The following is a 26,932-nucleotide window of genomic DNA, read 5'->3' on the forward strand; positions in this document are numbered from 1 at the left end:
AGAGAGAGAGAGAGAGAGAGATAACAAGCATTTCCCACCTTGGACCTAGCTTTTATTTCCTCATAAATTTCTAGTTACCGTAGAACCTAAATACTTAAACCTATCTACCTATTCAAACGTATTTCCTCCTATATCTATATCACCGGAATAACTCTCGTTTCTACTGCTAACAGGTTGAATTTTGTTTTATCCATATTTATTTCAAGACCTAGTTCCTTACTAGAATTTATTAACGTGGTCGTACTTAGTTCTATAGTTTCTTTGTCTTTCTTCTATAGTTTCTTTGTATTTAGTTTTATAGTTTCTTCTTTCATTTTGTTTACGATCAAACTCATCTTCAGCACGATTTCTGAACGATTCCCGATTACCTTTCAATTCTTGAAAGAACTAAAACAGGGTAGTGGCTTATTGCCTGCCTAAATTTGAAGAAGATCAGTAGATACCTAATCAGAAACATCGAATGTTGGGTTGAACCAAATCCAGCAGATTAAATTATCAAAACATTGCAGTAACTTTTTGTATTGGAAACATTGAGCAGGATTAAAAAAAGTTAATCCAAGGGAGTTAGTTCATATATTCAAAGCCAAATCGTAATTCCTGAAACTGATACAGTTGTTTCTAAAAAAATATAAAATACGAATACATTTGTTTTCTTTTTTACCTAATCTAAAAAAAAATTGAAACTGTATTATTGTGGGCCATTCAAAAAATTAGTTTTTAGCATTTAGTTAGAATAAAAATATCACTGCTCATTTCTTACGTCAAATTACGAAAAATATAAAACCGAGGAGAATCGAAAAAAAAAATTAGTTCCAATTTCTGTTATATTCTAAAAGATAAGCTCTTTCAATAATCAGAGGATCAAATTAAGTCGATCGCTTACTTCACAGTGGTGCTAAGTACATTTCTACTAACTTTATTAAAAAATTAATTAAAGGTTCTCTCTTTCAGGAAAATTATAACTTATCAATTATTTTTCGAAAGGATCTTCCTGAAAAATAAAAATAAAGAAGTATTTACTAACATAATAGGTATGTTAAACATTAATTTATAATAAAAAACAAAGAATCAAGAATGATATTCACTGAATAAATCGCCAAAATCAAATGACATTAACCTAATGACCTAATATTGGTTTTATTTTTTATAATCCGTAAAAGCCAATCTTGAGACAAAAGCTTAGAAGAAAACGTGAAGTTAGTTTGCTGTTTTAAAAAATATATTTAAATAAATAAAAAGTTTTGAATTTTAAGGCATTAAAGGGGATAATTGAATCACCTAGAAAAATTAGAAAACTAAAACATCGCAATATTATCTTTAAAACATTATTCGGTAGTGTTGGTAATACAAGTGAAATTGATGTAACAACAGCAGTTAAAATACTTTTTTGAGCCAGATAAATACAAGATAAGATAAAATTGCACACAAGTCTAATAACAACTAGTTAATTAACATTCATTACCTCCACTAGTAAACAAGGCATTCACCTAACGGTAATAACACTGCTGAGATAACGCCCAAAAAATGAATTCATAAATAAAGTGTGCCTTTTATATTACCATTGCCATTCTAGTTATGAAACTTATGAAAGCGTATAAAAGAGCCCTATATTGTTCTAGAGAGAATTCAGGAAAGATTAAAACCAAACATCACACACAACTTTATATTCGACTACGTAATTAAATCTATGACAACGCCGAATTAAAAAAACTTCGGGGGTTTCTATGTTAGTATTTATAAATACAATTTTAAATTCCTTCCTATTAAATTTGGTGCTTTTATCTATTATGGTACGTTAATCTTAAAATAGCAATAAATTAATGAGATAAATAATGTACTAACCCAATTTAGTTATTGAATCGATAAATTACTAACTTTTGGGGTACCAATATAATTGAATTTTATATAAATATAAAAAAAATTATCAATTATTTTTAAATTTCAAACTTGAGTAGGTACGATACCTAAAGGATTTTTTTAAAACCTGAAATTTTTATAGAAGGAATCGGAAATATAAAACGAAATAAGTGAGTGCCCCAGATAAATATTTAATATTAGTTTTGAAGGACCGCCCTAATGTGACACCATAAAAACACTGATGTGGGCAGACTGGAGACCGGTCGAAGCTTCAATGGAAGAATGGTGTCAGAGAAGGCTCGAGATCTCTGCAGGGAGTTACAGAAGTTGTATTCATGATCTTTAGTTTAACATGTTAAAACGTGTTAAATGGAAACCCTTATGTTAAATGGAGAAACATTTCCTTCTTTCAGCATGCTAAAACGATATAACATATTACATGGTTGAGAGTCTGTTACTAGGTCTACTGAATGGAGAATGACGTCACGCAACAGACCAGCTGAGCCCGTCACCGTTTTGTTTTTGTCGTGTTAGGTTACTTGCTCGTAGTTTGTGTTACTATTGCTTTGGATGTTTTTAAAATTAATAAAGCAGTGAATGATAATAATAATGTAATGACAGTTGTCAATTAGTTCATCTTGATTCTCTTTCTCATAAGTCAGAAGATCAACAGGGCACTCAGTTTTAAACCTTTTAAACAACTTTCAGTTTTCACTTACTTTAGGCATGTTGTAAAAAAATACTTTGATAAAAACTTTAAAGTAAATAATAACATGAAGTTGTGGAAGGAGAGGTTATAAAACAAGTTGGTCAAAAAATCCGCTAGGGGCTCTTCTGAATTTAACTTGACTTAAAATAGGGCTGCTCCCAATCCTATACTTATAACATTTAACATGGTCTAACATTTTACATTTTACACATCATGAATAATTTTAGAATAGCTGCACTAGAACTGACGCAAGCTCTTTGAGGTGGCCACTAATAAATGGGTCCTCGAGTTGTTGAGTTCGGTAGTTTGTTTTCTCATGTGTGAGAGAACGTTTGAACCAATGGTCGATAAATTGTAAATCTCTAGTCGGGTTGTAATTTTAATAAATAATGCAGAGCGAAACTAAAGTTTCGATGTCAATACTACCCATCGCTCTCCACATACAATTCGACAACCGACCGAATTTACCACACCGGTCTGATCCTCCCATCTAAGGTTTGTTAACATTTTAGTATGATTTAATTATTGAAAAATAATATTAAAACTGCTTTAAATTTTGGTCATAGCACTTCCATGTTGTTACCGCCCCTGTCATCATTTCTCAGTTAAAAATACACGCGCGAATACCCATTCCTACTCTATTGGTGGACACATCATCGCCTATCCTTTTTGGTTTTTTTTATTTACTAAAAATAATTTTAACGCAAAATTGTTTAATTTTTATTGGAAGTGTCTTGGATAAGGATTAACTCAATTTTCTTTAAGGATACTGCTAGGAGCCATTTTTGTGCAGGTTTGGTGCGTGAAAAGACAAAACAGCTAAAAAATAATTCTGGCTAAACGTAGTGTTTTTCATGTATGCGAATAACCAGACTCAAACAACAGTAAAGTCTTTAATAGGGGTATTCATGATGTGTTAAATGTTATAAATAGGTTTGTGAGCAACCCTATTTAACATCATGTTAAATGTTAAATGCACAAGAGCTCCTTGCGGATTTTCTGAGCAACTTATTGTTTACTTCTAAATTTTGATTAAAGTAATTTATTACAAAATGCCTGAAGTGGAAGTTGTGTAAAAGTTTGGCCAATGAGTGCCTTCTTGATCTTCTAACTGCTGAGAAACAAAATCAAGATGAGCTAATTGACAACTGTCATTACATTATTATTATTGTTATATATTACGTTATTAGTTATAAAAACATCGAAAACAATACTAACACAATCGAAACATAAACGACTGGCAAATAACCTAACACGACTACTAACAAAACGATGACGAGTTCAGCTGGTCTGTTGCATATCATTCTCCATTTAGCAGACTTAGTAACAGACTATCAAACATATTTGATATATGTTTGATGATATGCTATATCGTTTTAACATGCTATAAGAAGGAATTATTTCTCCATTTAACACGCTCTAACATGTTAAACTAAAGATCATGAATACCCCTAACATTTACTTTTATTGTAAAATAGAATCCTACATCAACATTGAAACATACTTCTTACAAACTTGGAGTAACTTTCCTTAAGGCTAAGTTACTTCATGTCTTTTGACTAAAGCTTATTGAAGGAATAATGACTCTTCTGATGCATGGGGCTACATATAAAAGGTGAAGGGATGGGGATTGGTAGCTGGAAGAGAGGGGAGGGGTATTTGTACAATTTATCGAGGTAAGTAGTGGGGACCTTGAGAGAATCTGTCTAGTTGGATATCTATAAGAAGTGGAAGATTGGGGCTTATGTCCAATAGTTTTGTAGATTCCTTGGGTAAAAGTGGGGGTAACCAATGAAGTCTATTCAAATTAAGAAGAAAGTCCACAAGGAGGGATGATATTTTGGTTGCGTGGGAATTAACCCAATATGTGTTAAATATAAAGTTGTATGACAAAGATTAGGATTCGGTGGAAGACAACTTGGGCCTAATGTCTACTTCTTGTTAGTTGGCCCTTTAAGTAGTGACAAAATATGAGTTGGTCAAGGAAACAGTGATCTCAAAGCTGCTAGTTAGATCTAACCAGAACAACATTTATTGCTATCCATGTCAGCCTCATGAAATAAAAATATAATTCTTAACAGTGCCCGTTAGTGATTGTTAATAACAATAGTTTATGAGTATTATTTATAATAATAGCCTTTGTCAACGTGCGGTATGACTGGGCTGTCGCGTTACCAAGGTTGCCAGACAATGTTTCGTGCACAATAACTGGTCACGCTTGCTTGAAAACACTTAACTGAACATCAACTTTATTAGTATTTTTTTTAATTTCTAATTTTTTACTTTAAAATATAAAAATCCTACATAATTAATTAATAATTTAGAAGTTCAAAAGTATATCTGTAGCATACGTGTTATATTATCGTGTATCATTAATAGTAGCTTATAAGATCCCAAGAGGAGAAAAAATGCAGTTATTTCACCCCAATTTTTGATTACTTGATTGAAAACTATGTATAATTACTAGTCAAAATTGATGACTCTGCCAAGTATAGGTAGGGGAAATAAAAATGGCGGATGTTTCAAAACGTTAAAAATAATTGGAAGATTATTGATGATTGACCGTGTGTATAGATGAATGGAATATGGTCCGGGTGCGGTCAAAAAAACGTTGGCTCAATAAAAATAGTATAATTATTTACTATTTGAGTTTTTTTGACCGCACCCGGACCATATTCCATTCAGTTAAAAATAATTAATTTTTTATTCGCAGCTCTTTATCTTTAGAACTACCAACAACAATAGAAAATCTAAGAGAGCATCATTTAAAGTAGAGTAAATTTGCTAGAATGTAAGCCCTAATAGAGCTATTTACGTTCAATAGTTCTCGAGATATAGCTTTTTAAAAAGCAACATTTCATAAAAATGTTGTATGGAACGTACCAAAAGATTTGAGTGTTAATAGACATTTGTACATCGAATGGTTATTGAGATATAGATTTCTCAAAATAGATTCTCTAACTACTGATATTTCAGTACATTTTTATGAAATGTTGCTTTTTAAAAGGTTATATCTGGAGAACTATTGGATGTAAATGGCTCTATTATGGCTCACATTTAAGCAAATTTTCTCTACTTTAAATAATGTTTTTTTAGATTTTCTAGTGTTGTTGGTATTTTTTAAGATATAGAGCTCCGAATGAAAAATTAATGTTTTTTTAAGGTGTGAGATGTAAAAATTGGGGTGAGATGACTGCCTTTTTTACTTCCAGGCTCTTGTACTATTACATTCTATCATATATTTATAGACAATGGTAATGGGGATCGGCAATATTAATCATGGGTGATAGTAACAAAATATGCAACGAGTGAAAAATGGGACAAAGTAGACAAAAAATACAAGTTATAACATTGTTAGGGTCAATTAAAAATTATTATTTTATTTAAGTCCCTAGTTATTACTGAAGGAAGGATTTTTATTGATTTTTTTTTTAATGAATTTTATTATCAGAATGATTCAATAAATCTACAAATCAATAAGTATATTTTGCGTAAGTGATATTCCTTTTGCTTATCATTTACATATTAATTGGGTTATTGAATATTTTTTAATATTTGACCCAAGTTTTTGTATAAAACAAAATTTTTTTCCAATTAACGTTAATAATAAATAATTAATCCATTTTCTGATAACTTCGATGAGGGATTATTTATTATTATTATTATTATCAAATGTATTAATTGTGAAATGAAGAAACGCGTTTTACGATGAATGAAAATAATCTACTCCCTTAATAGCTAAAGCATTACTTCAAGTTTTTGTAGTAATCACAACTGCACTGAATATGTTTCTACAGTTCAAAATAATTTTTATTATTTTTTTAAACTAAAAATAAATGGGCATGATAATATTGTACACACAAATACCGTTAAAATGACCAAAGTTTCATTTTCTGTGAAGAAAATGTTGAAAAATATTTAATTATATTTACGTTAAAGAGACAAATAGAGTAAAAATAGTTTCATTTTACTATTCTTTCTATTCTTTAGAACTGATTCGTTATAAAGTACGGTATATTAACCTATTTTATAACCAACAAATGACTTAAAACGACTGCTTGAAAAGAAGCTGTGTTCCCCACTTAAAATTGCTTTTATCAGAGTTTTGCTAAGGAAATATCAATTGGCCCCTCCCCTTCACTTTTTTTAATTTATTTTATTTTGCTGTCACCGCTATTCACGCAGCTCCACTCTAAAATGGGTCTATCTAAGTTATCCCTGAAATGCTCCATCGGATTCAAACAGGGAGATCGTACGAGGCAGTCCAAAAATGTAATTTTTACGTGCTACTAGATTGCATAGTCAACACTTGCGCTATATGGGCTTGAGTTATCCTTCTTCGAAATGAACTGTTCAAAAAAATGAAGCGAATGTTATACCAGCCTCTAGGAATAGTTCCTCAATAAAGCTAAAAACGGTAAACGCTAATCAGTACGGACTGAACAGCTTGGAAATTTATTTCTTCGCAAACCATTTATGATTGTCAGGAAAGGTACTCGCCTATAGTACTCCTGGGCCGTTCTGGGGTTACAGACAAACGAGAAACCTGCGTATGAATAAATCGGCTCTCCTGGGGTTGTGAACCTGCCGCTGTGTGCCATGGTCTTTCAGTCACCGCCGAGCGGTGTCCGACCCACTAGCGGAACAAGCTAGGACGAGTCGTCCTTAGCTTAGGTGGTTGAGGTCTTTCCAGTCTGGGAACTGCGGCGCCCTCGGTTCTCAATTGGTCTGGGGGGTCCGACTTTTTTCATTTCTGTGGCGGTCCCATGGAATGATAACTTGACTCCCCCCACCATCGTTAAATGGATTGGTTCCCTCTAAATAATTCCCCCGTATGCCAGATATGACCAGGGAGTCACATAAAAAAGAAAAAAAAACAGCCAGAAAAAAGTGCCTCCATTCCTGAAAAATGAAACAATTCGGTTTTTTTTTCCTGGAAGCCTGTTCCTATTTCATATAAATACAAAAGGAACTTTTATTGTTACATATTTAATTGGAAAAGAAATCTGTTTCATAATTGAAGTTATTTAAACTATATTTATTTAGATCGAAATTTTCGACTTCGTTTTTTGAAATTCACCAGGTACAAAGGTCATTTCACTATCAGAATATTCCTGGATCCACCACTGGTCCAACCTAAGTTGGTTATTTTGCGCCATTTGAAGGCTTTTCCGAACCTCATACACAGTTAATTGGCCATCTCTCAATTCTGATAGCGGTGTTAATCGATCTTTAAATATAGTTGTGGTCCTTCGTTGGCCACTGCCGTTGTAGTGAGTAGCAAAGAAGTGATAGTAAGATATGTAGCTGATTGTCTCAGGATTAATGGAGCGCTTCTTAAATAATACTTCTTCATTCGAAAGAACCATTATCCTTGACCAGAATTAAAAAATGATGTTTATTAATGACGAAACAATGCCTGGTTTAAAAATTGAAGATTTTATAAGGCACAAAAACCTACCTATGTGTTGGGATGAATTGAATCCGGTAGAACAGACTCAATGTAAATAATGTATTTACTGTCTTATCTTTTAATTCTGAATGTATTAGTTCAATGCACATAGGCCAGACTTACTCTGTACTTACCTAATTACTCTACCTAATTTTTTTTTATAATGAGCCTTTAAACTAAAGGTGTTTTTGTTTGTTTTCTTACAGTTTTTTCTACTCAATTATTTTATTCATGTATAATAAAAATGATTCAAGGAATTTTTATTGTATTCAATTTGGCAGTTTTATTAAACAACTCGAGTTTTGTTAAAACATTATCTTATTTTAAGATCTTTGGAAGCCAAGGATGTCAGCGGACTTGAGGAACGAAATAGAAATCCACGTGTTAATAATATTATAACAGTTAATTTCGGGGTCAACAAAACTATCTCTATCCGTGCCCTAATAGGAGTGGCAGTCGTTGGGCCACTTTCTCTCACTTTTTGATTTGAGTATAGCTGCTCTTTACGGAACTATGCGATCCAAAAGTCACAAAAGAATTGGTTATAGATTATCTCATACTCTCTACACTGTTCAATTTACAGGTTGTGCGGTGATAGTTCATTGTGTTGAAGCAGGAGAGCAACTGTATTCGGAAAATAGTCCGTGAGTTTAGATAACCCATAACTCCCAGTGTTCTATGATCATTTTAAAAAATTGATGGTTTGTAAAATAAAATTGTTTTAGATACCTGGGGGGAAATACAATCTATGAAGAAGGTCCAACCATTAAATACCTTGTGTTTGATTGAATGATGATTCGGTTGGTCAAGTAAACAATAATGTTGAAAAAGTTTTAATTCAAGTTACTTCAGTACAGATAAAAAGATTAACAGAATGGATAGATTTTTTTTATTTCGTAATATACTCATTGTAAACAGCACAGTTCGAGAAATTGCTGTCATCTATATTAGAATCGATTTCATATTATGCGAAGGCTATGGTAGGATTACTGGCTTATAATTGTTTAGTGATGATACAAGGGTCGGGGTCTTTTACACTGTGAATAGGTAGCTCGTATTTGACAATTTTTGATTGCGGAGATAAAACTCGAAATTGTGCTGATCTGTTAGGCGTTGATGCAAATTTTATTGCATTTAGCACAAACTTTCTGAACGTTTCTGAGAGAAAATTCTTTTGAGGATTGGAGTAAGTGTAAGTGGCAAGAAATATGCGTTATCCATTTTAAATAAAAACTAATATACAAATAAATGTATGTATGGCAGAAAGGTTCTCACTGGCTCAGAATATAAAATACAGGGATTCATCCCCTTATAAAGCTGAAATAAAATTTTGAACGTAAAACTTGGCTGAATTTAGTACGTTTTGAAGGCTTAAGCATGAGTTTCAGAAAAGAATAAATCGCTGACTAAAATATTTTTTATTATCCTCAAAACTTTTCTAATTCGGATTTATCTCTCCTCGCATCTCCACACTTTATATGTGATATTAACTTAACATTTATATATGAAATACTTTTGTCGTTTCTTGCTAAATTGGACATTGACATTCCAGAAACTTAATTTTATTCTAGATACAGTTGGCTCATACTTTATATTTTATTTTTAAAAAATAAATAAATACATATTTTGTGTACTGGAGCGTCTTTTGTTCTAAATCATATATATATTTTTAATATTCATAGAGGCCAAGTTTGTGCTATGATAAATACACTAATTAATATGTTGGCATTTTTTTACTTATTCTATTAGTTTATTATCTGTTAGTTCTGAGTTTCCTTTTTTTAAAAGTATTCTGACCAAACATTTTCGATTGTATTTACTATCAACTGTTTGATGTAAGGACGGATTCGTTAATAAAGGGAAGACAAAAACAGACACAAGGATCTCAGTTAAAAACGTTTTGTAGTTAACGAGACATAATAATGAATTATTATTATGGAATCTGTTTAGAAATTATTAGAAAAGGGATAGTATTGAGAAGCGTAGTGAGAATGAAATTGGTGTACGGAAGTAGCCGACGAATTGCGAAGACAGACGACGCCTTAACCTTGGCAAGGCTGCATTCACTTGTGTATCAATAGTGGTTTGTGTTTTATTTATTCACCACAGCTAGGGATTCTACCAGGTGACTTGTTTATTTGGAATACACATTAGTTTTAGTCTCAGTGATTCTTCTTTTCAGTTTCTAATTTTGTTTTCTCTCCTAATTTGTCATAACTTGCACCCATAATTCATCTAACTTCAATAATAGTTTTTAATTTTGGCATTGCTTATTCAGCCTGTTTTTTTTTTAATTGTTAGAAAAAGTTAATTGCATGTTTGTGTTTAGACTAATTCACTCTTTGGCTCTATTATACATGTAATATAGTTTCCTCCCATCTGCGATAATATTATTAGTTATTATTAACAGTACACTTAACGGTCAGGAATTTATTTATTATGGTGCTGAAACGTAATGGTGTTAGTCAATTTAAGAAAGGTCATTTTTGAGAAAAAAGATCTTATAGCTATAGTAGGGGTATTCATGATCTTTGGTTTAACATGTTAAAGCGTGTTAAATGGGAAAACTCATATTAAATCGAAAAAAATTGCCTTCTTTTACCGTGGTAAAACGAAATAACATTTAACATGGCTGAGAGTCTGTTACTTGGTCTGTTAAATGGAGAATGACGTCACACAATAGACCAGTTGAGATCGCCGCCATTTTTGTTGTTGTGACAGCTCAGTTCTTTCGTGTGTTTGTGGTATTCATTTCTCTGTTATTAAACCAGAATGGATAATTTTAATGATACATTTGAGAATCAAAAAAACAGTAAAAAAAAACAATGTAATTTCATTCTACTATCTGAAAATTTGTAAACGTTCGCCAGATAAAAATCTCACGATATGAACCATGTAATTATTCTTAGGGGACATATGTCCCAGAATAAAGTTATTTTTTCATTTCATTTCATTAGCTAAACTTTCACACAAATTCCACTTTTCACTCACTCTAGGCATATTGTAATTAATTACTTAAATCAAAACTGAAGTAAACAATAACATGAGGGTCTGGATGGAAGGTTATAAACATAAAGGCTTATACAACAAGTTGCTGAGAAAATCCGCTAGGGGCTGTTATGCATTTAACGTTTAACATGACTTCAAATAGGGCTGCTCACAATCTTATAGTTATAACATTTAACATGGTGAAACATTTAACACAACATCATGAATACCCCTAGTACTGTATACAAAATTTACTGTATCTAGTAAAAACTGCGTCATAACAACTTTTTATGAAGTATCATTAAAAACAATATATTTTATAAGATATAAATATCTTTTTAAGGTTTGATTGAGATATATCACTTTTCCTAACGAGTATATTTAAGGACATATTCTAGATAAGAAATTGGTGTATCCCTGAGATACATCACTTTTCTTTCAGATGTTACAGATTACATAAAAATAGCTGTTACTTGCATATTTTTTTTTTTTTTAAGAAATTACAATATTGTGATATTGCTTTGGCACACAAGTTATTTACTACGTCTTCATTCATTAACCTCATTTACATTGTCAGCCAGTGATCCAGTGTCTTCAGTGGTGTTAGAAGCTGCCAGTAGATTTCTAAAATAGTGGTGGATATATGGCATGAAGAAAATTAGTTAGTTCATATCGCTGCTTTGCTTGGGTGGTGCTACATCTGACAAAAAAATTAATAAATATTATTTTGTCTTTGACGTGTTCTACAGATTGTACCGTAGACTATGGTTACTTTTTGACAAACATATTACCTTTGGGAGTAGAGAGAAATAAAGAAACCGCTGTCTAATATATTTGGAAAACGTCTATTTCAAAATAAATTCAAAACTTTTTTTTTTCAGATGACCTCTATTCTAGCAAAGCAGTGGTATGTTGGTTTTTCATTATGAGATGAGAAACCTGAAATTCGGATTCGTTGAGAATAAAACTTAAATGTTTTTTTCCCCCTAAAAACGCCCTAATTCAGTCAAACTAGAATAAGTCCTATAAGAAGACAATTAGAGGAACATTTTTTTGTAGTTTTTAATTAATTTTTGACCTCCAACCCCCGCCCTTTTCTCCAAGAACATTGTTTTGTTTTTATTTTTGCGAAAAAGAAACCAAACACAATTATGAAGTTTTCCGGTTTTCACTTAAGCGATCTCTTGTGTCTAAGAAAAAACTTTACAGACATAAAATGTCTAAAATTGAAAATTTAGTTTAGTATAATTTTATAAGGAAATAAAGGTAATATACGAAATGTAGGTGAAAAAACAAAAATAAGTACCAAATTTTTAAGTTTTTTTTTTTTTATTTTTTTTTATAATAAAACAACAAGGTTACCTGTATGTAACATATCTGACAACAAACCTTGGATTTGTGTTTAGCGACCCAAAAAAACTAGGAGCGGCCAAATATAACTGCCACAAAACAATTTTCTCCTGTTTGCATCAGTGAGGTCACTTAATCACTTAATAGTTACTTTTTTGTTGAACAAAAAAAAAAGAATAAATAAATGAATAATAATAAAACCTGGAATGCCATTTGTTTAAAATATTTTTCTCCTAATTGAAAATCATGTTCTTGAAAAATAAAAAAATAAAACTATAACGGAAATCGGTTATTTCGAACAATTAAAATCACAGAGCTAAAAATAAGGAAATAACCAACTATATATAACCAACTAACGGGATATTTTTATATTTTGCACGACGTTTCGGGTTTGCCCCATATTCATATACTTATATCCTACAATTGTAAAAATTAATTTAATATAATCAACATTCTTTTCTATATATTATAGATAAAATCTTATAATATATATATATACCTAATTTTGCCAATCTCTATTAATGGTTATGTTCAAAATATATTTTTTATTGTTATTGTTATTTGGTATGTAATTGCTTATTATAGAACATATTTTATTTCTTGTTACATTAAGATGTCTGAATATTGTCAAACATATTTTCTAGGTCATTTATCTGTCTTTTTTCTCCAAATTAAAATTAAAATTTTCACCTAATGGCCTTAAATTCATTATATTCTCGGGAATTTCTAGTTTTGTTTTAACTACTCTGTTCTTAATTTTATGCAAATTTTTATATTTCTCTAGAGATTTATTATTGTCCAATTACCATAATCAGTTTTGTTTAATGTGTAAATTTCTTCAAAATTATTTTCCTTTAAAGATTTTAAACTGTTACTGTAGTTATTATCCCAGATTGTGTTGTTTATCTTGGGTTTTTTTATTATGCGATTTAACTTGTTTTTGTTCATTAATATAATTTTCTCATTGTATTTATCAATAAATTTACCTATCTGGATCCTAAATTCTGTATTTAAATTACTGTAAAAAAGGTTGTGCACTACTTAATATTTTTTTGATTTTTTTTTTGTTAATCTTGTTTATAGCCCAATAAGTTTGTTTTATTACTAAGTCAATTATTTTAATATTAAGTACAGTAAAATAATGAGTCATTTTGTTATTGACCAAGAATTGATTAGAAAATAAATTATCCAATTGTTGGATTTTGAAGAAAATATGTGAAGATATTTTTCCTTGTATTTTTTTTAATTTAAAAAATATAATTTAGATTTATTTTGTGCTAAAGAGATAGCTAATTTAAAATTCACATTGGCTAACCACAGTATAACGTTAAACCATAAATTTAACTTCAAATCTCTACAATAATAGACGTAAAAACAGACTAATCCAAAAAACAGAAGGATCTCAGAAGTAATTCATATAACTAAAAATACTGTAAACTATAAAACAGATACAAAAAACTTAAATTTACATTATGCAGATATTATAAATACGCTGGGCATATAAATATAGAATTCGAAAAAAACATTTAAAAAATAAAATTATCACTCTTAATTTTTTACTTAAATACCGACTTTTTGAATGCTCATCTCGTCATATTTTCCATTCTCATCTTTTCTTGTAAATTCATTCATTATTTATAATTTTCTTTTGTTCCTTCTTATTTATGAATATCTGATATTGTGGTGTGTTAGTAAATAATTCATCTATTATTTGCGATTTGTATATTTTGCTTGATTTGTGTATTATGTGTTGAGTAAAAGCAGAAGTTATATTGGGGTCAGGTGGTTTTTTATATTATGCTTGTACTATTGCATACCAGAGTATTCATTTTGCCTTCAAAATTGTGATTATTTGAATAAAATGCTTTAAATTACAGGCGTTTGTGAATCATTAAGAATAACCTTGTAGTGTTTCCGGTTTGAAACAAGATTCTCTCGTCCACCTAGAAAAATATATGATTCGCTAAAAATATTATTTAAGTGAGCAAAACTCAATCAATAATTGCACATATCCGTGTTTTGCTTGTATTTTCATACGATATGTATGTATAATGTAACTTCATAACATTTGTATAATTCACTGACTCAATTTTTAATGTATTCTTAATAAGTTTGAATGAATCTCGTCTGCACCTTTTTCTATGCAGCATATCCTTAAAAAATAATTCAGCTGATATTTTAGTTTTGAAAGTCATATTCTGTAGGTTGTTGTTCTTTTACATCATTGCGTAATACTGTTAGGTTTGTAGTAGAAACTGGTTATATGAAAGCATGTAAATATTGTTTTTTTTTTGCTTTGGTTTCATGACGTAAATCCTCCTACTTATCTTCCGAATGGAATTTATTTCCTAATTCTTACTGTGTTGTATAAATGTCCTCTTATATTAACATTTTGACATTTTTGTAATAATGTATTTTTTGTCACAATTCGAATGAAAACTTCTTGTGGATTATATCTCTGTGGCTTAAATGTTGGTGGGTATCTTCTAAATAAATTTGAAATTGATTTCTCCCAATTTTTAAGTTCCAAATCATTTACTAGAAGTTTGCATTCAAATTATAAAAAAAAAATATGTCGAAAATTCAGTTATGAGTTCATGATGATACTTTTAGTACAACTTAAATTATTACAAAAACAAAAAAACCAATCTTATTTATTTATTTTTTTAATAAATGTTTTAGAAAAGACAATTAAAGCGGTAAGTTTATTTTTTTTTGTTATGTAACATTATTTGAAGCGCCTATGTAACGTTTTTTTAAAACTTGAGTGTGGATGAAGGGAGTAGGTGCCAATCCAGCTAGTGTGAGGTATTCTAACCTCAAAATCCAATTAATAACTGAGATATCTAGATGTAGAAAGGGTTATCTACACTTCAAAACATAACAAGCTCCAACAAAAAAAAAATGAATTTTTTTTTCTAATTTACTATTTGTAACATAACCCCTTCAATTATAAACTAGCCAGATTTAATTATCAACATTAGAAAAATCGTTTTTATTAATTAATATATTATTAAAAAATTGTAATAAATACCTAAGAAAATTTTCGTATATTTATTATTTATTTACAGCCATGTTAGACGGCTATTTGTAAGCTATGCGTGCCTGCGCTGTAACCTACTGCTGTAATCAAAATAATTTACATTTTGTCTTTCATTCTTCAGCCGCTGTCTTCTTCTGCCCTTCAACTGACCCACGGCGTCCTTGATGCGGATGCAAGTCCAACGAGGAAAAGTTACTTGGACGTGCAACCTCCTTCCACTTGTACACAAAGACCTTGTATTACGATTAGTTCTCCATGGTCATTGACTGAGGGAGATAGCTTTCCATCAAGAAGTTGAGCTCGTCCTATAGTGTCTCATAGAAGTTCAGATTAGCACGATGTGCTGGGAGGTCTCTGGTTCCCTAGAGCTAGTGAATAAAGGATTAATTTATCATTTTCAAGGAATTTGGTCTAAAACCCCCCTAGACCGGGAGGGTGCATGTAGTTACTCTGACGGTGGGAAGTACTTCCTTGGGGTAGGTAGCCCCTTTTGGGATTATCACCCACTGTTTTATTTTTTTAATGTGTTCTACCGGAAGATACTCTCCCATCTGTTATGATCTTTTCCAATCCTCACTTGGGCAGTCTCTGGTAGCCTGGTTAGACTTTTTTACTTCTTGTGACAGAAGTAGTTTTAGTAGTTTTCTCGCAAGAGGCTCATTAGTACGCCTCCTGCTATGACTTGTCCGATATGCGCAGGAGGGCCATCTGCTGGAGTGTCGCCACTCTACTCTTCTGACTCCACGTACGGGACGTTTATCTTGGGGGATCACTCCTCTATAAGTATTCAATGCTGTGGGTATCTTATACTTTCTAAAACACCCGCAATACGACTGTATCCATTAAGAACTAGGATCACGGTGCTTCTGAAGTAGTCCTAATTAGGCGTCACGTTGTTCAACGTCAAGTTTCTTCTGATCTATATGTTAAGGTTCATAACAACCTTACGTATTCTTTCTCCTAATATATTAGGAATAGTATAAGGGACCCTTGAGAATATAGCACTATTACTTGTTATTAGCTTAATATCGATTCCAAAAAGACTGATGAATAAACAATGCTAACCAAGTGCATAGAACATAGAAAAATGACTACTCGTTACTTAATCTGCCAAAATAGTGTTTACTAAATTTTTAAGAAATTGTAATAAAATGTATTAGAAATAAATAAATTATTCATATTCTACACACCCGATTTACATTGTTTAACAATCTTGTTAATTAGAATATAACAAAAATGAATAGTTTCAACTTGATTTTTTTTTCTCTCAAATTCAACTAGTCAATTTTTTGGTTTTTCCAAAATTTTCAAGAGGACCAATGAGCCTAATATATTAAAATCGTCTTATATAATTATTCTCGTAGAACGATTATTTTAGAAAATATGAGACAATTTTCGAATTCCTGGGGAAAATGGTCTGTATTTTTTTGTAGGTCTTTATCTCTGAAAATAATGCCATGTACTTATGGGATACTTAATAATTTTTCGAATAACTCGAAAACTATAATTTACTGGAACATTATAGCTTCTCATTTAAAATATAATTTAATTCACTTCAAAGCTTAGCGTTGATGGGAACCCGTTTAATCTTTATTTTAATATTTTAAAGAACAGATAGCTCTAACATACTGACTTATTGATTACGGAATTTCTAAAATACCTTTGAAGCATTATTAAATTATTAATGATGGTTCTATATACGTACCTACTTACTAAAAAAAAAAAAAAAAAAAATAAAAAAAAAAAAATAAAAAAAAGTTTTTTTTTATTAATTTTTACAGAAGTGATTTAAAAAAGATAAAAATATATTTCTAAAATTAAAAGAGAGATGGTGATTTAAAACTGTCCTTACGGTGGGACTCCCCAATAGTTATTGAATAAAGTGAGGTAAGATATCGTTTTTAGAAATTTGTAAACCAAATGACATTGAGACTTCCTTTTGGTTCTATTAACCTTGGATCTCTCCATCTAGGAAAACATTAGTATCTATTTATCCAATTCTATACAGAATGCGTGTGTCCTCCACGAAATAACATTAAACGCTTAATAAATAGGATAAGAATAAATAGGTGGACAGGCAACGTAAACCAGTGTTATTAAATTCTCATCGGATTGTTTTAATTTTATCTCGTTATGCCTCATATAACCTTATAACTAACTTTTTAGCCATAAATTATATTTTTTTAAATTTTTTATATTAAGATGGTGTAGTGAATGAATAAATTCCTTTAGAATATTATCTATATTCTATATTTGCATGTTTCGGATTTCCCCATCTTCAAGTACTAATATTCCAACTACATATATTATGTTGGATTATAATTTCTTGTAGTTTTCTCTTAAATTCTGCTTATAGATTTTTCATATGGTTTTCACTATTTAGGAAGTTAATTTTCACCTCAATCTCTTGATATAAAACGAACAAACACGTTCCCAGGAAATAAAATCAAGAATATATTTTTTCACAATTGAAATGAAAACCTTCTTATTTGATATCTACATGACTTAAAAGAATGACGAACATCGTGCTTATTCTGAGGATATTGCAAAGCTGTCGGATAAAAAGCTTTTATTCAAATTGAAAAAAAGAAGAGTTAGTTACAAAGTTTTGTGAGGCCTTATATACAACATATGTATGTTGGTATGTTGTTATTGGGCAACCGAGGGATATACCTACAATAGTAGATCACATGTTAGCATGAGGTTGATTATATAGTGTGTCATGAAACTATCATTTGTTTTTTTGAGATAATTATACCTATCCTGCAACTTCGCTATTCTAATATTGATTTCCATGTTTTGTATTACTAACCATGAATCTGTTCAAGAACACCCACTCATATATTTTTTTTTCACTATTTTAAATAGTGTTAACACTCAGGCAACAGTCAGTTTATAAAGATGGCTAAATTTGATAGAATTTGAATTTACAATCCTCATATTTTGGACAACAAAATATATAAAAGCGGTATTCATGATCTTTAGTTTAGCATGTTAAATGGAGAAATATTTCCTTCTTTTACCATATTAGGGGTATTCATGATGTTGTGTTAAATGTAAAATGTTTTATCATGTTAAATGTTATAAGTATAGGATTGTGAGCAGCCAGCCCTATTTAAAGTCATGTTAAATGTTAAATTCATAAGAGCTCCTACCGGATTTTCTGAGCAACTTGTTTTACAACCTTTATAACCTTTCCTTCATGTTATTGTTACCTCTAAGTTTTGATTAAAGTAGTTTATTAGAACATGCTTAAATTGAGTGAAAAGTAGAAGTTGTGTGAATGCTTGGCCACTGAGTGCCTTGTTGATCTTCTAACTTATGAGGAAGAGAAACAAAATATCAACATCTTTGAAAACTGTTAAAACATTATTGTCATCCATTACTTTATTATTTATAAAAACATCCAAAACAATATTAAGACAATCAAAACACAAACTATGAGCAAGTAATCTAACACAGCAAACAATATGACGTGCTCAGCTGGTCTGTTGCGTGACGTCATTCTCCATTTAACAGACTCTCAGCCATGTTATATGTTATATCATTTTAACATGGTAAAAGAAGGAAATATTTCTCCATTTAACATGAGTTTTTCCATTTAACACGCTTTAACATGTTAAACTAAAGATCATGAATACCCCTATTACATGGTTGGGAGTCACTAGGTCTGTTAAATGGAGAATGACGTCACGCAACAGAACAGCTGAGCTTGTCACCATTATGTTTGTTGTTTTAGGTTACTTGTTCATAATTTGTGTTTTGATTGTGTTAGTATTGTTTTGGATGTTTTTATAACTAATAAAGCAATGGATGGAAATAATAATAATGTAATGACAGTCGTCAATTAACTCATCTTGATTCTCTTCTCACAAGTTAAAAATCAACAAGGCACTCAGTGGCCAAACTTCCAATTTTCACTCAATTCAGGCATGTTGTATTAAATTGCTTTAATCAAAACTTAAAAGTAAACAATAACATGAAGTTTTGGAATAAAGTTTATAAAACAAGCTGCTCAGAAAATCCGCTAGGAGCTCTTTGCATTTAACATTTAACATGACTTTAAATAGGGCTGCTCACAATCCTATACCTATAACATTTAACACGGTAAAACATTTTATATTTAACACAACATCATGAATACCCTAATATATAAAGTTACTTAATTGTAGAATACAATATTTTTTCTTATGGACGACTTGATAACTTGGGAAACTTCTTATTATGACCCGTGGATCTTGTACAACAGTTACCATGTTGTTGTTATCTAGGAACCGTTAAGTGTTATTACCCGCATTAATATTTGTTTTTAACTAATTCTAATATTTACCATGGGATTCGTTTTTTAACAGTTTGTAACTGTTTAGTTGTGAACGGCCACCCATTATTGTTAATTAGTTCCTGTAAACCGTTTTGTTTTTGTTTTAAAATCATTCTGATAATGCATAGAGACATATTAAACCGTTTCATATTGGTTTTAAAACTAGTGTTGGTCGTCTTTGCTATTATGCTTATTTAATTTGATAAAAAATAACAGTTTTTAAGAACTTGGAAAAAAATAGTTCACAAAACGAACGAACGAAAAGAGTCGGAGAGCACCATCTTATTATTTCATAGTTGGTAAAAAAAAAAAATAATTTGAAAACAACGAAACGTTTCATGAATCAAGTCAAAAATTCTTCGATTTTGAAATATATTATTTTTCGATTTATTTCTATGATTAGTTATTTCAAAATTTATTATGCTATTCTAAGAAAATTGTTGTTTGCTAATATTATTTAAAATATAAAAAAATATATCAATCATTTGAAATAAATACTCAAAATGATTTCTGTTATTTTAAATAGTTACCTAATGATGAAATGGAAAGAATAATACTAATTCTTGCAAAAGTTATGGCAATAGTTAATGGGAGATCCATTTTTTTTTTAAACTCATAACGTTTTGATTCTTTAGTGAGGTATTTCAAGTAATTGTTTTAATTAACAATGTCCTAAACAATCTATATTAATATTTTCATTTTGATTTATTTTCTTAGCTCTGTTTATAAAATTAAGAAAACAAAACAGCTAACGTAATGGCGGTTTTTGTTAGTAAACAAATCAAATAATAATGATAATGATGAAGACCTAACGAACTCGAAGGTTCGATACCGATACCACCAATCACTCTCTACACACATCCTTCCAGTGATCCTCCCCCAAACCCAATTCTACTAAATCAGTTTTAACGCAATCCTCCCATCTACGTTTCGGTCTTACCCTCGGACGTTTGATAAAAGTTAAGAGCAGTAATGTTTGAGCTTCATGTAAGAAGCACCCAAGTGCGTACCCAGCCAGGATTAAAACTAGAGGGGGCAGGGCATAGACAATCAGATGGTAACATTACACCAAAGAAAAGGGAACGAAACCAAAATTATCTATAATTGTAGTAATGCTTTATTAGTTATCACAATTAATTTTTGTTAAATTAATCATTTTTTCACTTCAAGTTGACCCCTCTTACTCCCACAAAGTACCTATTTGGAGAATCTATAGTTCATGTTAATTCCCTATATTGTATTAACTTTATTGAAAAGCAAGTGCAATTTTAACATTCAGATTTTGTTATTTTAAGAATACAAAAAAAATGTTTTTGGAAATAACAAAAAAAAAAAAAGTTTATCAATATATCGTTGGTTAAATACACTAACTGGATCATAATTAAATTTAATGTTGTAAAAATAGTGATTTTACTTTTTATAAGCAGATTTTTATGATAGTTAAAAAAGTCTTTAGAGATTAATATTTTTAACATTTCAAAAATAATGATCCTTCCATATCCCAATTCCTCATCACCACCCTCGAAGAATGATGCCAAAACTGGAGGATTAAAATAAATTCCAATAAATCCCACCAAATCACATTTACCCTTCGTCGTAAACCTTCGTCTTGCCCTACAGTATCTTTTAATAATACCCCACTTATTCCTGTTGAACAGAATCGTTACTTAGGACTACATCTCGACAAACGACTGACATGGAATCCTCATACAAGACTGAAAAGACAGGAAACTGCTCGTCGATTCCGACTATTACAACATTTACTAGACAAATGGTCCAAACTTCCAATCCATTACAAAAGACTGATCTACATGACTATTATAAGGCCTATTTGGACATACGGAGTTGAGCTATGGGGCTTCACTAAACCATCTAATTCCTCTCGAATCCAACATACAGTCCAAAATCCTTCGTAAAATCCTTAATGCTCCTTACTTCGTCACAAATTTAATCATCCATCAGGACCTCAATGTCCCCTATGTTGCCGATTTGGCCAGAACCAGATACCAATCCTTCCATAATAAACTTCCCAACCACCCAAACCAACTCGTTTCTAACCTGGCTTCTCCTTCACTACCTAATAATCCTCCTAGACGTCTGAAAAGAAGATGGCCTCGAGATCTTGTCCTTTAGAAATGTTTTTGGAGTTATATCTTTCTTATTTTTCTCAGTTTCGGTGGGACGATCAAGGAGACCTCAATTTGATGTAATGAAGTTTAAAATTTTCAATTACTGACTACCATGCCTAATTCAATTCATTAATCAATAATCCTATTATATCTATCACCCTAAACATTTAAAACCTTATCCTCAGTACTATCAAACTTTCATTAACAATCAACAAATGAAACTGTGGTAATAAAGGAGCTATTGTGCAAAATATTTTAATTCATATAAAAGTATGATAGTTTAATAAATCAACTCGAAAATAATAGTCTGTAATTGATAATTTTAAACTTGGATACATCAAATGAAGTTTTCCATGATTATAGCCGAAACGTATAAAAATAAAGATATTTAAGAGAAGTGTGTTTAATTTTTTCAATTTATTATTCACACTTTCTCTCCCAATACAAATGTCATATGTCGTATGCTGGAGCATTCTGTGGCTAGCTGCAAATTATCGATTTACTGGCCCATCTCAACTTTAATAACCCGATATAGAATTTCATGTCACCGACCTCTTGTTATATTTGAATATTCTTTTGTGTCGTTGCCATTCCAGGGCGATTTGTTGTGGAGATTTTTTTGTTGACCCATTGAAGTCTGAATGCTGAGAAAGTGTTCACTTCATAATCCTTCGATTGATATGACCTTTGTTCTATTAATCAAGATTCTAACGCTTTAGACGCAGGACTCGTTTTGTTTTAGGATCCGTGATTGATTCTTATTTCCAGCACTATCATGAGATCAAATTCCTATAATATCCTTAATTATCGTCACCTTTACCCAACTGGTTTGACCGCAACGGGTCTCGGAAGAACAAATAAAATCAAGTTTAAATTTCTGCATTTATTAATACTCTCTTACTTGGAGTCATAATTCTATCCATCTTTACTAACACTATAATATTACCTACATTAGGGAATATACTGCAATCAAATTTTATATTATGTTTTGCTTCTAAAACTGTAAGAAAATTCGTATGTGTCGACATCATATATTGTTTTCTTTTAAGTACTTATATAATGTATAAATTATGGTATAACGATATTATAAATTAAACATTTCGTGCACGCTTCTTTGAGCTTCCACTTACCGCCTTACTTTGAGATAAAATTAATCCTTGTACGTTTCAATACAGCAATTTCTTTATTTACCGGAATGTCAAAACTTCACCTGCTCCAATGCGAAAAAAGTTTCATTCAGAATCTGAAGGGACCGTCCCACGATGTCTACATCATTCACTTAGACTAACAATCGGACAAGTCTAGTATATATACTTCCTTATAGCACATGTTCCTTATACCTTCTCTAGTACCAGATCAAAGAATATACGAGCCAGAGAATTCCCTTGCCGGAGTCATTTTCTTGCTTAAAAATCCTCGAATCCTTCACCATCTATCCTAACAATGCATCTCGCATACTTCATAAAGAGCTTTTGTATAAATTTCCCTAGTATATTAAATTCTCTCAGGGCTCTCTATAGCTCTTCAGGCAATATGATGTCATATGCTGCATTAAAATCTATGAAAAGGTTTTGAGTTTTGGTATCAAATTCACGCACTCTAACTAGAATGGTCCGAGGTGGATTTTCCTCTCTAAAGCCATATTGGTACGAACCGAGTTCACTTCCAACATATGGCAAGCACCGCCCTAAGCAAATGAGAAATAATATATGTCCAGTATATAACAATAATATATAATATAAACCCAGAAAAATAAAGAGATGCCTTGATAGTTGCTGTTTGAAAGCCTATCATCCTTTTTGTATATTGGGTATATTCCAATCAGCGATTTTCACCTCTTTTTCTCTTTTGAAGTCTTGTAATACTTTATTATGACCACTTCCAATACTGTTTAGGAGTTCCGTAGGCAGTACATGGAATTAGGCAGTGCATTTGCACTAGGAGCCTTATTGTTTTTGAGTTTGCTGATGGTATCAGCGATTTGATCCTCATCAAGGGGCTCGATGTTCTATTCATTTTCTTTCTTCTAATAATTTCTTCGTTTCTAGTGTTTTCGCCTCTATAGTTGAGGCTATTAATAAAGGTATTTCTCCATTCTGCGTAAACTTCAGACATTACAGATCAAGTTACCCTCTTTACCCATACAGGATTTAGTTTTTTTTTTTTTTTATAGAGCTTTCTTCTTCTTTTTCACACCACATCAGTTCTATCTTTCCACCATCTTCATTCTGCTTTCTCTGTCGGTATTATTCAACAGACCTTCTTATAATTGATCTAATCATAGCCTCATATTGCTGCTTTACATTCTTCATCGAAGATTGATAATTGCTGCTCTTGCGTTCCTTATACTTCCTAAACTAGTTGCATTATTGCTTCATCGCTGACTGATTGACCAGAACCTCTAAATATATTGACCAGGATCTTCGTTGGCGTATTTCACTATCTAGCAATTCTGCATAAATATGCTTAGTCTTAGTATTCTTCAACTTTCTCTGGTTGAAACTTCTGGGTTTATCGGTAGTTTTGGACTTCTTTGTTAAGGATATTTTAGCAGTCACGTGATTGATGTTTAGGAAATGGTCCAAATCTACATTACCTCCTTCGTATGCCCTCACGTTCCGTAAATTGCACCTATGCTGTCTTCCTATAAAGATGTGGTTGATCTGATTTACCACTGACCGATCGGGAGTCGTCCGAATCCCCTTGTTAATATTCTTGTGGGAATAACGGTTACTACCCAAAACCAGGTTTCTGGACGCCACTAAGTTAGTTAGCCTTTGCCCAATGTCATTGGCATGAATGCTGTGGTTTCCTATTAACCGCTTGTTTTTCTTCTTCTCAACTTCGCTTTGAAATTTCCAGCGATTGCCTTCACGTCTAATAATAGGCATGCGTAAAGATTTTTAATCAAATATTAAAAAATTAACATAATAAAATGTATTCTTAAATCTTGAAATATTTGTAATTATGTACCTACCTAACTAGTAGCAATGGTGAGGAAGCTTACTGACCTTTGCACTTTTTTTTTTGGTAGATGTATTTTTAAATATGTCTCCGAAGATGAAGTCGACTAATATAATGTTGATCTTCTATGATTGATATTGAATATGTACAATTTTTTTTTTTTTTTTTTTTTATCTTTCATTCATAATTTTGACCCATATTCGTGTGTGCAGGTAAGAAGAGGACGAGATGGCAGAAGCCCACTCGGCCGTCGCCTTTTCCTTCGCAATCACCCACGAAGGATGGGACGTCAACTTCGACAGGGAGGTTCTGCATCTCGTCTGGGATTCTGGTGTGAGGTCATGGAAGAAAAGAGTAGCCAGGCTGAAGGCAAGTATACATTTCTTAGTATTCTTATTTTGGTGAGGTCTTGTGGATGTAAAATGTAATGTGAAGTTGTAAACAAGTAGATGTAAAAAATATTGTTTATCGAAAGATCTTACCTTGAAATCGCAATTAGATTTGTCAAGACTGAAAATAACAAATGTGTTTGTATGTATTAAGAACACACTATCACCAAAAATATCATATATTCCCCCATAAACATATTAAATAATGTCGACTGATGTTAATGTTTTTGTTTATTTAATAAATGATATTATGGAAAAACGACAACATATTGGAAAAACTATTTAAAATATCACAACCCCACTGCCCAGCTGTGTTAGTTTGAATGTTGTTTATTGAAAGGAATTGGCAATTCGCCAGCTGTTATTTTTTCAATCAATTTAGTCTGCAACCGTTTAAGCTGTATTTCTGTTTAATTAGCATTGGTTTAAATGTTTTATTTACATTCATGAACTTAGGCAGGATTTTTCCAAGAGGGGAGCCTACCTCAGCCCACATTTTTTACACACAGACCATTCTGAAAGTTTGAGTAAAGAAAAATATTTAATTCTGCATTCCAAGATGTAATTCCCCCACCATTTTATTGCTACTTCATAAAATTCATTTATTACTTTTTAAATTTTTATTAGCTGTAATTACAATAAGTTATTGAAAATCGAGAATAAATTTAATTATTGTACATAAATACATGCAATACAAACAAATAAAAAATATAGGAGTTGATAAAGAGGTTTGCTATGAGAGCATCAGCCTTCTGGAATTGTGAGAAAAAAATATTAACCACCTCTTCTAGAATGGTTGCCTTCTTTAATTTATTATCAACAAACATAATGAGTTTATTAAAGTGGGAAACTGTATTATAGTATTATAGTTATAATAGGAAGAATGGAATCTAAAAAAAGGTTCTTTTTTATTCATTTATTTTTAGAGATAAGTATATGACGAATAATTGCCTTTATTGAATCTTACCTTTTTTACCGAAGAATCGATATATCTACCTTGTCCTGTCAAAGGTGTGATTGTGATCCGTGAAGATGCCAACTCAACAATGTTATCTTACTAATTATAGCATGTTTGCAAAAAGCAATCATCTATCAAATAAGTTCACTATTTTCTTTATTCCCAAAAATCTATGGGGGGGGGGGGCGGCTCCACTTTGCCTACGTCCAGGTTTACATTATTATTATCATGTACACATCTTTAGTATCATGAACCACCATTAAAAATGTCACTTATGCGATTACCGCTTCTTTCCTATGAGTAGTAGCATGATGATATAAAACCTAGAACCTTTTTCAATATATAGGCTATCTAACACAAGAAGAATTTTTTAAATCATATTGATAGTTCCTGAAATGACGTGTTCAAACAAACTCTTCGCCTTTATGTGTTACTATAGATATAGTGAAATGAGTTTGTTTTAATCCAATGAATAATTTTTATTAAATAGTTAATGAGAATTGAAGTATACCCTCTCTTTACATATTGATGATTCATCTTAATTTTTAAGAGGATTTTTAGCAATATCTCTGAACTGGGAAGGAGGGAATGTGTTAAAAAAGATAGCTCTTATATTTTCTAATTTTTCATTATTATGGTTGATGAAAGATTTTAATTTTATTATCCACAAGCTTTTTTAAATAATATAACATGTCTACCGGATCCGCAAGGATAATTTCGACATCTGTCATCCAAATTCTGTTAAATACAAGTTCAAAACATTTCTTCCGCC

At 31.2% G+C, this 26,932-nt stretch overlaps 1 protein-coding gene across 4 annotated transcripts in view; it reads left to right on the forward strand.

Annotated features, from left to right (window-relative positions):
* The window catches only part of whd (carnitine O-palmitoyltransferase whd), a 59,300-nt gene that overhangs the window by 4,667 nt on the left and 27,701 nt on the right, over positions 1-26,932 (forward strand). For 3 of the 4 annotated variants that reach the window (XM_014417558.3, XM_067049302.1, XM_067049303.1), the window contains exon 2: positions 25,026-25,182. In XM_014417558.3, coding sequence (XP_014273044.1) covers positions 25,042-25,182 — 141 coding nt within the window. In that variant the 5' untranslated portion in view covers positions 25,026-25,041. Of the gene's footprint in view, positions 1-10,048; positions 10,144-25,025; positions 25,183-26,932 lie in introns of those variants that run through there. The other variant, XM_014417557.3, reaches the window with a different exon arrangement.

The sequence above is a fragment of the Halyomorpha halys genome, unplaced genomic scaffold, assembly GCF_000696795.3.
Source record: "Halyomorpha halys isolate HHAL.00 unplaced genomic scaffold, Hhal_1.1 Scaffold161.1, whole genome shotgun sequence".
Classification (NCBI taxonomy): domain Eukaryota; kingdom Metazoa; phylum Arthropoda; class Insecta; order Hemiptera; family Pentatomidae; genus Halyomorpha; species Halyomorpha halys.